Source organism: Danio rerio, chromosome 12 (genome assembly GCF_052040795.2).
Source record: "Danio rerio strain M-AB ecotype USA chromosome 12, GRCz13ab, whole genome shotgun sequence".
NCBI lineage: Eukaryota > Metazoa > Chordata > Actinopteri > Cypriniformes > Danionidae > Danio > Danio rerio.
In genome coordinates this window covers 37,579,266-37,591,927 of record NC_141032.1, presented here as the reverse complement: position 1 = coordinate 37,591,927, position 12,662 = coordinate 37,579,266, and the positions used below count along the sequence as shown (strand labels likewise).

Genomic DNA, 12,662 nt, shown 5'->3' with positions numbered 1-12,662 from the left:
TCCGCTCCAGAGTTCGTTTCAATTGAGCCGAGACCACCTCATTCAGGCTATCTCGGCCCGTTTGTTTTAGTGCGGATCCGAGCGCGATTGCTGGATTCACATATGCCAAACGAACTGTGCTAACTGAGCAAACAAGATCGGTTCCAAAACAAAAGTCCAGGTGTGAAAGCACCCTTACTGTAGGACAGTTATGCAGCTTGTTACTGTACTTTAAAGTCGCATTGTGAAAGTTCCTGTATATATTATAGTAAAGATATACATATAATTCTGTAAATACATATACAGCATGTTAAATAATGGTGTAAATGTAAATACAGTGTTTTTGCTGTGATTGATTTACAGAAAGTTACTGGCAAACTGCTGGCAGTAAGTTACTGTAGATTCTACAGGAAATTGTTAGCAGTGTAGTTAGTAAGGTGGTAGTTAGGTTTGACATTGGTTAGGTTTAGGGATGTAGATTTAGATCTTACTTTATAAAAAAAACTGTTAATATCTTAATAATAGGCAGGAAATACGCCAGTAGTGGTTAGTGTGAATTGATACATAAACTATACTGCTTTCCATCAGATTGTATTAGTTAATGTAAGTTAATGTATTTACTAACAAATGACAATAACAATACATTACATTGGCCTACAGCTAGCTTTCTGCAACTTTCACATGGTCACCCACTGAAGCTAAGCAGGGCAGCGTCTGGTCAGTACCTGGATGGGAGATCACATGAGAAAACTAGGTTGCTGCCGGAAGTGGTGTTAGTGAGACCAGCAGGAGGTGCTTAACCTGCGGTCTGAATGGGTCCTTATGCCCCAGTATAGTGAACGGGACTCTATACTGCTTAGTGAGTGCCGTCTTTCGGATGAAACATTAAACCGAGGTCCTGACTCCCTTTGGATGTTAAAAATCCCAAGATATATTTCGAAAAAGAGAAGGGAAAAGCACTATATAAATGTAAGAAATTATTATTATTATTAATTACAGTATTAAAAGGCACCTATGATGAAAGTCAACTTTTATAAGCTGTTTGGAAGAAATGTGTGTAGTGTGTCCACAGTCATATATGAGTGATATAAACACAACAAGTCTCAAGTCCCAGACATTAAAATAGGATTCAAATCCCAGTGATTATGAGGCCGGCCGCAACGTGACATAGAAGTGCGATTTTCCATGCCTACTGAATTGATCGACAGGTGCCATGTCTCAATAACAACATGTATGAACATGTCCACACAACATTTTTTTGTAAATAAACTGGGATTAAAATATTTGTTACAACTCTCTGTGATTTCTATAAATTTAAAATGTTTATAAAACAGAGCCTGTTTGTAATAAAGGTAGTTAAATCGCTGTGATTGATTGATTGATTGATTGATTGATTGATTGATTGATTGATTGATTGATTGATTGATTGATTGATTGATTGATTGATTGATTGATTGATTGATTGATTGATTGATTATAGTTTAATTAAATGATACACAATAAAAACTGAGCCAGAAATATGTTTGGCTTCGTGTTTTATGTTTTTATTGTCAAGAAAATAATGTTGCAATTAGTATTTTAACATGAAACTATTGTCACAATCATATCTGACCAAAGCAATTTTACAATGCATAAAAACTATTTTATTTTGGCAAAAATTCAAATAAAAATGAATGAGAAAATTTGCTTCAAAATGCTGCCCTAAGGTCAGTGCATTATAGTAATATTAAATATGTCCATTTTATTGCTGCAGAAAATTTGTCTCATGTTTTTCTAGTTCTGCAAAGTCTGTTAAAAATAATTTATTAGTTTTAACAATTCCCTTTTCATATTTTATGAAGGAACTGTGAAGTAAATGATAACACTTCATTGTGCTTTCAAAGACTGCAATGATTTTTTTTTTTTTTTTTTTACAGTTTAAAGAAAGTTACTTGTATAATTCACACAAAGCTTCCGGGAGAAAAGGGAAGATTCAATACTAAGATATCCATAGTTCAGCATAATAAAATTGATCTGGTTCTTGGCAGGTCTTAAAACGTGGAAAATAAAAACTCATATGAACAACATCACAACATTTTGCACCGTATTTATTTAACAAAAATAAAGACTTGAAAAGCCATGGGTGACAGCCTAGATTCAATCCACTTTAAGAAGTTACTTGAAGTAATCATTTTCTGCAACATTACATCTCACATCATTCTGAAGGAATTTTGGTTCCCCTTTATGATGTTGCTCCAGTAATTTGAGGTTTGTAGACATTTGTTTCTGCACAGCATTTCAGTCTGGATGAGCTCTGGACCCTTATTTTCAGTAATTTTGTTTTTGGTTTTGCTAGTGTGTTTGGGTCCTGTTGCATGACCCATGATTTAGCTATCAGACAGAGGGTCTCATTTGACTCTAAAACACATTGGTATACAGGGACGTTCATGGTAGACCCAATGACTGACATGCTCAGGTTAGTTATTGTTTAAGGCCATTTGGTGAATTCAGTGATCATACAGTAAACACCCTTTCTCTTTTCATCAGTGGCATGCAGTCTAAACAGTCTCTGGGTAATTGGGTGCAAGTATTTTGGACATCTTCTTGAACACTTATGTCTACTGATGCCTACTAATGTTTCCAGATGATTTGCTGCATTTTTAAAGCAGCCATGTCTTGAGGTTGTTCAGTATGATGCGATTTACGTTCTTCGTTGGACGTGAATCACAGGACTGATTTTTCCACTCAGCGTATCATCTTAGAGAGGAAAAAATAAAGTATTGACTGCAGGCTGAGGGAAAATAGTGGAGCAAAAGTACTGATACAGCACTAAAAATCTATTCAAGGATAAGTAAAAGTTCATAAACTACTCAGTAAATAACAATTCCTGAGGAAAAACTACTCAATTACAGCAATTTAAGTATTTGTTACCTTGCGCCATGGCTTTCATCAAACATCTCCACCGTGGTCTGTGGTCTGCTGTGAAATTCTAGGTTTGTTGACCCTTTTTCTGAGCATTACACAGTCTGATCTTTGGGTTGAATTTGCTTGGTGGTCTGCTCAGGGGAATACTGGTGCCTGTTTTGAATAAACAAACTTCCTCAGTGTTAAATTATGGACTTCAAACTGCCTGGAAATGGCCACATTACCCCTCAAAGATTGATGGCAGGAGCAGTTATTCTCCAAGATCACTGCCTTTCCTCCTTGCCATTGTTTAATACTGAAGACTCCAGAGCAACAAACTGCCAAAACATCTGCATTTCTAGAGATGCTCACACTTGATGATGATCATCTAATTAAAATCATTTCACATAGCAGTGCTCTTAATTACGATGTGGGTGTTCTAAGCTTCACACCTATGGGCTTTATTTTTGTGAACGACACAATGTGCAATATGTCATGTGTTGTTGTTCATGTAAGGCTTTATTTTTCAGATTTTAAGACCTGCCAAGGACCAGATATTTTTCGTCATGATTGTTTGCTGGGGTTACTTGTGTTGATCCTTTTTTTTTACTCTTCTGTGCAATTATATTGGCTTTTACAGATGATTGTCAATGTGCAGACAGACAGACAGACAGACAGACAGACAGACAGACAGACAGACAGACAGACAGACAGACAGACAGACAGACAGACAGACAGACAGATAGATAGATAGATAGATAGATAGATAGATAGATAGATAGATAGATAGTGCAGCTAATCTCTTACAAGAGCACCAGAGTCTTCAAAATTATCAAACAAAAATTACAAATGCTTTATCCAAACCAATAAATAATAATCATTTTGAAAATGCACACCTAAATGCAAGTATTTAATGCAGGTAATAGGCATGTAAAACATGTAACATTCATATCTTGGGTATATACAACCAAAATAATGAGTTTTGGCAGACCTTTTATTCATCTGTCAATCTGACCTGGCACATCTGATGCAGAGGTTGCTGAAGAAGGAGATATTTCTGCTTTTCCAGCACATATTACATCCGTCTCTTCATCTCTGGTCCCCTAGTGTCTCTTGTGCTGACACTTCATTTGTGACCAACAGATAATGTGGAAGATACATGACTTCTCTGCGTCAGGAAGAAACAACAGAAAAATGGAAAAACACAACCTCTTGTAGCACAGAGACCTCTCTAAACAATTACTCTCATCAATAGCTCCCAGCTCTCCTAGCTCTCTTCCACTGGCTAAATTATCAAGATAATGGGTTTGGCTTTAATAATTAGCACTTAAGACTAATTGTCCAACTAGCTGAAAACGCAAATAAACATTAGGGTACAGGCCAGCTTTGTGATGGGCAGCATCTAATGAGATCATTAGAGGTGGTGAAACGAAGCCATTTGAAAATACATACCGCCATCTAGTGCTAACAATTAATAGTGTCTTTAAAAATAATTATTATATTGTTATTTTGTATTTTCTGTAACCATTAAGAAAAACAGGCCGTCGTCAATATATTTCTAGGGGCAAAAACAATTGTTTTAAACATGAACATTTAACGTTACTTTCATGTCAAACTTGACACAAATGCAAGTGATTAATATCCAGGAATTATATACACCACTTCGACGTAAGATATGCAAATACATCCAATTTCACTGTATACATTTGTCAATAACATTGTGTAACAAACAGCGAGACATAAAGCTTTGTTCGCGTCCATCCATTTTAAGCTCCGGATATTCCACCTCTTTACTCTGACGTAACATGACTGACACATGCCTCGTCGAATAAGCACTAAAGATGAATATGATCGACAGTGACTTTGGCCAATGAGCGTTCGAGCTCCGCCAGCTATGGCGTCTGTGCCTCATCTGCTGATTTGCAATCCGCCGAAATAGGATCGGTGAAGAAGGGGACCTTCGATCGGCTCGCCATGGACTGTTCTAGGATCAGTAAGGTTTAAATACGACTCTAACCATTGAGCGGTAAGTAAGAATACTGTCAGTAACTTGTGTCCGATTGAAGGTTGGCATTCGTAACCAGAACAGTCCAAATATAACCGAGCTTTGGACTCTTTTGAGCACATGAATACGGTGGAATATCACGTTTCAAACATAATGGTGGCTTTGGCCTGTCCTACAATTCATCAAAACAAGTAGATTATCTGTCCTCTTCAAATCAGCACTGACTTGTGCACTTTATGCACATATGCATTCTCAAAATGCGAAGTAAACATAACATTATATCACATACTTGTACTTTGCCAAAAGCATATTCTGCACCCCATTTTTTATGAACTGTGTTGTTTAACGCAGTGTGTAGAAGAAACATACCGTCGCGCGCTCACGTGCACGCGCTCCAAACTTCAGCCGTCTCGCGCTGATGGGACGCTGTCAAAAACGTCATGTGCGCTCCTGTCGACCAAATATTAATGAATGTTTAAGTTTTGATCATCAGTGCAACAATAAGATCGAAATGCATGCTCTTTACTTTGTTATTTTTGTATCGGTATTAATGATTTTTTTTGTGCAAATAAAATATCAAAACATCTTTATGGTATGAACTTTGGCGATAATTGGTATGAACTTTGGCGAAATAAATACAATAACAAAAACAAATGTCTTTTTTGTCTGAAAGTCAATTATAAAGTGACAATAAAAGCAATACCTACTTTTCTTGTGGCTTAAATGTAATGAATTAATACTATAAATATGTTATGAATTTAGCAACTAAAATTCAATACATACCACATGAAAGTGGTGTAAACATAAGAAAACCATACGTAATCAAACATTATTTATTTCCCCCAATAACTATACCTCCTCCAATATCGTGTTATATAGGGGAGAGTGGGGACAATTGCAACACTTTTTGAATTTCCTTTAGTTTCTCAGAGACATTTTTTATGTGAAAGAAACTCAATTTTTTATATTATAAACCCACATCTATCAGACACCCATCCACATTGCTATATAGATATGACAATATATACAAAGTCAAACGTTGCAACTGAAAGCGGAGGACGGTTGCAACAACCCACAGGGACAACATTCAGTAGAATGTAATAATAATTACAAATTATTAAAACTAAAACATCATTAAATTAAAACCTTTATTTTTTGTAAACAGACTATGGTAAATATAAATTAGTTAAATGTGTTAAATTGGCCATAAATACTGATTGTTAAAAGAACACATAACAACCAATTATCAGACCTAAACAATATAAATATATATTTATTTTTTCTTGCCTGAAGCTTTACTAAAGGTGCAGTATCATGCACCATAGTGCAGTGGGCAGCACGATCACCTCACAGCAAGAAGGTCGCTGGTTCGAGCCCCTGCTGGATCAGTTGGCATTTCTGTGTGGAGTTTGCATGTTCTCCCCGTGTTTGCGTGGGTTTCGTAAGAGTGCTCTGGTTTTCCCCACAGTCCAAAGATGTGCTCTAGGTAAATTGGGTAAGCTAAATTTTCCATAGTGTATGAGTGTGAATGCAAGTGTATAGGTGTTTGCCAGTGCTGGGTTGCGGCTGGAAGGGTATCTGCTGCGTAAAAACATGTGCTGGATAAGTTGGCGGTTCATTCCGCTGTGGCGACCCGGGGTTAATAAAGGGACTAAGTAAAAAAAAATGAATGAATGAATGAATTTGAACATTCAGTTGGTCGATTATTGAGTTTATTTGGGTAATTTTTAAAAAAACATGTCAATAAATTGCAGTACAATAACATTTCTTGAATTATTTTATCCCCTTATTAACCACTACTTATAAAATATAAAACTACATACAAAATATTTAATATATGTATAATTTATATTTTAATATCTATTTTCTTCCTTGTTACAGATACAGATTTCATTAAAACAATTGTGCTGGTGAGAAGGAAAAGATGGATCCGTCTGCAGGAATGCACATGTCTGCTGTTCCCCAGAACACCGAAGTTGTCCATGTCTCAGTCGCAAACCCTATTATAACCATGTACCAGCCCCAACCACAACCTCAAAACATCGCCCAAATCATCACACAGCATGTGCTGCCCCAAGAAGTCTCCTGTCAGGCTGTACCGCACACGATGCAGTCTCACGTCCACATGCCAACTCACATCCAGACTCAGTCGCACATCCAGCCTGCTCCGCATCTGCAGACTCCTCCGCAAGTCCATGTGGAAGCGCAGACTCATATTCCACCTCAAGGCCACATGTTAACACAAGGTCCATCAGAAGGCCAAAGCGCTGCACCGTCTCAAGGTGGTGCTGTGAACTCGCTGCAGGTCCCGTTTGCAGAGGTGGCTTCCCTGCTGGACCCGAACATGAAGAGCTCAAAGGCTCGCAAGTACCAGATCCATTACGAGGAGGTGAAGAGGAGACTAGAGCCTCCTGAGAAGATGTCTCTTCGATCTCTGGCTGCCTACACCAGAGTGAGTCGAGGCCCAGCTAGTAAGAAAACTCTCTTGGAGTCTCTAAATGTTTTTGGACTTTCACCAAGCACAAATACAGCAGTGTCCAGTTCTTTTTCCAAACTAACTGAAGGTAAGTCTGGGAAATGTACTAAATGTACTCGTTAAGAATTCATGTTGTTGCAAACCCGTATGACTTAAAAGTAAAAGTGTGGGTGCTTCAGAATTCTTAGGATTCTTTAGAATAACTTGAATTAGTTTTGCACAATGATATCAGGGTATCCGCAGGGTTTTAAAAAGTCTTAAGTTTTCATTCATTTTACTTCAGCCTACAGCAGAATGAACCACCAACTATTCCAGCATATGTTTTACGCAGCGAATGCCATTGCAGCTGCAACCCAGTGCTGGGAAACACCCAAACACACTCTCATTCACACACAATCATACACTACAGCCAGTTTAGTTTATTCAGTTCCCGTATAGAGCATTTCTTTGGACTGTAGGGGAAACCGGAGAACCCGGGGGAAACCCACGCAAACACATGGAGACCATGCAAACTCCACACAGAAATGGCAACTGGCAAGGCCGGGACTTGAACCAGCGACCTTCTTGCTGTGAGGTGACAGTGCTAACAACTGAGCCACTGTGCCGCCTATGTCTTAATTTAAAAAAATAATATTAATTTTAGGACTTAAAAACGCTTAAATTCGCTGAAATATTGTGTTGTAGGTCTTAATTATTTTAATTAAATTATTTTAAACAGGTTTTAATTTTTCTCTGTCCATGTAAAGATACCCAATCGGGCTGACACCCATCCAATCACTAACATTTCATCTCAGTAAATGCTTTAACAAAAGTTTGTTTATTAACTCTATTTACCAATATGTGTTAATTACCTTCCTTACAAAAATAATTGTTTTTAATGGTTATTTTAACTATTTAGAAAAAAATCCTTAGCATTTGGTCTTGTGTATGGCCCAATTCCAATTAAATTTTTGTACCCTGTCGGTGCCAACAGCCTAGTGGTTAGTGCGTCGACACATAGCAGCGAGGTGCTCGCAGCGACTCGAGTTCGATTCCCGTCTTGAGGTCCTTTGCTGATCCTTCCCCTATCTCTGCTCCCCACACTTTCCAGTCTCTATATCTCCACTGTCCTAAAAATAAAGGTGAAAACCACTAAAAAATAATTATTAAAAAAAAAAGTATTTTGTACCCCTTCCCCTTGGCCCTTGAAACAGAGTGTGAAGGGGAAGGGCTTCAAAATATACCTCTAAGAAATGGGACACCACTACAACACCTGCCCACATCATCAGATGTCATCACAATCTCTTGCTTTATATGAGATCAGAAGATCGCAACTGCTGTAGTTATTCTATTTGCGTTAATTTTTTGTATTTATCTTTAGGAAATCACTGAAGGCAACGATATCATGTTATCATGATGATATAATGTGGCAAGAAGATCATAACTGTACTGTGCATTTACACTGTGGCCATAATCATCTATGTAAACGCACAAAAACAACATTAACATTTTAGCAGACACTGCAAAAAGGTCATTCCCAGCCACGAGACTTTTCTGACAGGGTATTCAAGAGTCATTGAGTGACAGAATGTTTTAGGACTGCTATACAGGAGTTATTATTATGGATTATAGTTCGCAAAATTTTGCATTTTTTATTTTGGCATATTTTTAAGTAAAACAGGAAAGCAGTTTTGAAGTTATTAAAACATGTGCTTGTTTGTTGTAAAAATTTGTAATAATGACAAAGAAATACTAATTTGTGCATCTCCTTACTTCCGTGTGCAGCCATTCTGCTGTTGTAGATGGTGTATTATGGGAAATTTTCAAACTCCTTGGTTTCGAGTGGTCCTGAAAAATGTTCGTTTGAAGGGGTATCTAGCCCTTCCCCTTAGCCCTACGCCTTCAAGCTAAAGAGAATTGGGACACCCCTACCCCTTCACATGAATGCAAAACGAGGGTTAAGGGTAAGGGCCAAGGGGTGGAATTGGGCCTATGTCACACCTTTTTTTCCTTTTGATTTAGCTTGAAGTAAATCAGAGCCTTAAGTCATACGGGTTTGGAAAGACATGAGGGTTCGTAATTTATGATTTTCCATTTTAAGCAAACTCTCCATTTAATATCATGAATGAATTTTGGACATAAGGTTGTATAAAAATCTATTTTTATTCTGTTCAGGTGACACAGCGGCTCTTTGCAAGGACATGAAGGATTTTGCACTGCAGTATGTCGACTACGAGAATATGGCAAAACAGTTGCTACCTGAAACGAATCAGGTGCAGCACTGGTCAAAAATCATTGAAACAAGGTAAAGTATTTGATGGCCCACAGAAAGACCACTAAGGCTGCATTTACACTGCATGGTTCACTTCAAGTGACCCAATTCCAATTTTTTTTCCTTCTCCAACGTGGCACAGATTGGATATGGCCCGTGTATATGTAAGCAGGAAAAAAATCACACAGATTTTGATTTACTCAAATCAGATTCAGGCCTTGTTTATATGTGGAAATTTATTCAATATGAATCGGATCTGTCTTCATGTTTGCAGTGTAAGCAGGTAGATCGGATTTTCACATCAATGCGAGTTGTGCGTCATTAAAAAAGATAGCGAATGACATAAACTCTGACGCTTTTATTTCAGAACAGACTTCAGCAGAGTCCCAAACCTTGAGTCTTAAATATTAGGACTTAAACAGCTTTTATATTGTCATATAGCACAAGTATTCAAGCATGTTACCGAGAAAGAGAGAGACCGTCCACCATGCTCAACCAATATAGGCTAGACTAAAACTAGCATAAATCACACCATGGACATTACATTAAGATGCCTAAGGGTTTAAAAAGGCCTAGATTAAAAGAAGAGGGCCAAATGAGAACTTTTCTGTGATAAACTATAGTAAAACAACTTGTCAAAAAGAATAAAAAAAATAAAACACTGCAAAGAGATTAAATACAGGAACGGAGAAAGGAGCGCTCTGTTATTATCAGCTGTCAATCCGGCTCGCTCTTTTTTTTTTTTTTTTTGCACCTTTTGCCCTGTGCCATGTAAATACAGACAATCGGATACGAGTCACTTTTAAAATGATGTTAGCAGGTCATCAAAAAAAATCAGATACAGCCACAAAATCAGAATTGACCATCGTGACCTGCTGTGTAAATGCAGCCTAAATGCTTCTGCTTTGATTCTAAAACGGATTTTTATTTTCTTAATGTTTTTAAACAGGAACTATCTTGAGGAGATGCGCAAGATTTTTAACGACCCTCTGAATACGCGCTTGTTCTCCAATGTTACGCATGGCCTTGGTAATGGGATGATGGATGTAGCTCTTGATATCATAGATAGCGTCATCGACCGACAAATACGAATCCTCTCGGGGAACACGGACCCCAAACCGGAACCTCCAGCGAGAAGGATCCGAAAACGCAACCGTAAGCCCAAAGCCGCCACAGAAGATGGCAAACCTAAAGAAAAGGGCAAACGGGGACGGAAGAAAGGAAAACAAATGAGGATGGATTCAGTTGTTCCTGAAGTTCAGCAGTCCACAGAGATGGAAAGCAGCGTTTTAACACTCGTCTCCGTAGGATATGAAACTATATCCAGTGGACTTAACACAACCAATACAGGTCTTGCGTAACATCGCATGCCTGATGAGACACTGTGAATCCTGAGTTTTCATAGAAGATTTTAGTTTTATAAACATTAGACTTCTCACCTTCTCTCAAGACTGAATATATCTAGTTATTTTCTGGGTAATCGAGACTACTAAAACCCCAGATTACTGTGGGTTTGAGACAGTGTTTGGCAGAGGTTTTTTTATTTTTATTTAAACCTTCCATCGCATGTCCTTTTCGTTTTTTCTTTTTTGTTTTATCATTTGTGGTAAAGAACAAATGTACACATACAATGTATGCTATTAAAGTAGCATGCAAGCAGATTTTTATTTTCATTTCAAGCACTATGTTGTACTCTCATGAACTTTGTTAGTCTCATTTAAGAGTTTTATCTCTGATATGTTCTTTGATTCTTACCTAATCTTACTTAGTCATACAATCTCCGAGTAATTTAGGTTGAGTAAGAACATATCTTCTCTTGGACATTATTTCACACTATTTATTTGGGTTTTTCTGTTTGTGTCTGATATGTAGTGTTGTGCAAACAGCTGTAACGTACACGGCAAGTTTTGCAGATTGCTCGTCAAATGCTTGTATTAAAAGCATTACTTTTTTAAAGAGATTTGTACATTTCTTTTCCTTTTTATTGGCTGCATAAACTATTCACTCTAATATAAACTGCTGTAAACATACCAAATATATTTGTAATTATGAAAATTTGTACCGTTACTTATTTCGCAATGTTAAAGCTATGAATCCAGAAAGTGCTTCTTAAATTTTTTAAAGAAGCAATCACTGGTAGAATTTTTCCATATGACAGAAGCAACAAAATCCAAAACATTAGAAATATATCGACCTTATTCTTTGCGTACGAGCGGGCGCAGCATTTGAATCTTTTTGGGTCGAGACTTCCGGTTTCATTTCTTTTTAGACATTAAAACAGCTTGTTCTTCTGCTTGATGTTGCAAACTGATATTTTCTTATTATGTTATTCTGCTTTGTCCTTATAGCCATGAACAAGTACAGTAGTTTGACTGTCTTCTGCATTTTCTTATTCATAGTCATTTCTCCCATAGGCGGCTGAATCGGAAGTTGAAAAACAAATGACGAGTGCAAGTCCGCATTGAAGAATAAGGTCAATAGATAGATGCCTCATTAGGGGTTGTTACTATGGGCCACTATATATAAGCCGTCTGCCATATTGGCATGGTCAAATGTGGTTTATCATCACTTGAAACAAGCTGACTCTAGATTTGACTACAGGTGCTGTAACTCATATGGGAGTAAGGTAATAGAGCTGAGTTTGACCTGTCTGGTTGTTCTGGCTCCAACGTCTAGCATTATTTGCTAATGTGCTTCTTGGGTTCAGGGGAATGATGTTTACTAAATAGCTAGCCCCCATTGCGGTGTCATCTTGGAAAACTATTATTTTTAATGTGTGCAATGTCACATTGACCATTGCAAGACAGCAGGCGCAAATCAAGCAGTTTTCCATTCAATGACTCAAAGAGAACACAATTTCATCTTTCTGATAAACTGGCACCAAATACAAAAAGGAAAAATGGATTTTGCTCTGTTAGGAGAAGCTATTGTGGGCCTTTTTCTTATATAATTACTTGCACCTCAGAAGATGAAGACCAAATACAATGAATGAGATGCAAGGGCGTAGATTAGCTCTTGCCTTAAGTGGGAACATAGGCCTTCATCCCTGGAGCACATGCATTGAACAG

The 12,662-nt window shown here is 37.6% G+C and overlaps 2 protein-coding genes across 4 annotated transcripts in view; one reads left to right on the top strand and one right to left on the bottom strand.

Annotated features, from left to right (window-relative positions):
• Positions 1–1,504: 1,504 nt before the first annotated feature.
• Positions 1,505–12,662, bottom strand: part of syt15 (synaptotagmin XV) — an 80,980-nt gene continuing 69,822 nt past the window's right edge. The window contains exons 9-11 of one of the 3 annotated variants that reach the window (XR_015504380.1): positions 3,878–4,030; positions 2,890–3,036; positions 2,050–2,749 (exon numbers count right to left, since the gene is read on the bottom strand). The gene's annotated coding sequence lies outside the window, so the exon portion shown is untranslated. Of the gene's footprint in view, positions 3,494–3,877; positions 4,031–12,662 lie in introns of all 3 variants that reach the window. The other 2 variants (XR_015504378.1, XR_015504379.1) reach the window with 2 other exon arrangements.
• si:ch73-127m5.2 lies at positions 4,764–11,554 on the top strand. The gene is made up of 4 exons (NM_001278598.1): positions 4,764–4,888; positions 6,749–7,431; positions 9,498–9,627; positions 10,544–11,554. The coding sequence occupies exons 2-4, from the start codon at positions 6,792–6,794 to the stop codon at positions 10,953–10,955; spliced, it is 1,182 nt and encodes a 393-aa protein (NP_001265527.1). The 5' UTR covers positions 4,764–4,888; positions 6,749–6,791; the 3' UTR covers positions 10,956–11,554.

Bases quoted from the DNA above. Each gene is read 5' to 3' on its own strand.
- si:ch73-127m5.2 (NM_001278598.1), top strand. From the start codon at position 6,792: ATGGATCCGTCTGCAGGAATGCACATGTCTGCTGTTCCCCAGAACACC. The intron at 7,432-9,497 runs GTAAGTCTGGGA...TATTCTGTTCAG, and splicing joins TTTTTCCAAACTAACTGAAG to GTGACACAGCGGCTCTTTGC. The intron at 9,628-10,543 runs GTAAAGTATTTG...GTTTTTAAACAG, and splicing joins TCAAAAATCATTGAAACAAG to GAACTATCTTGAGGAGATGC.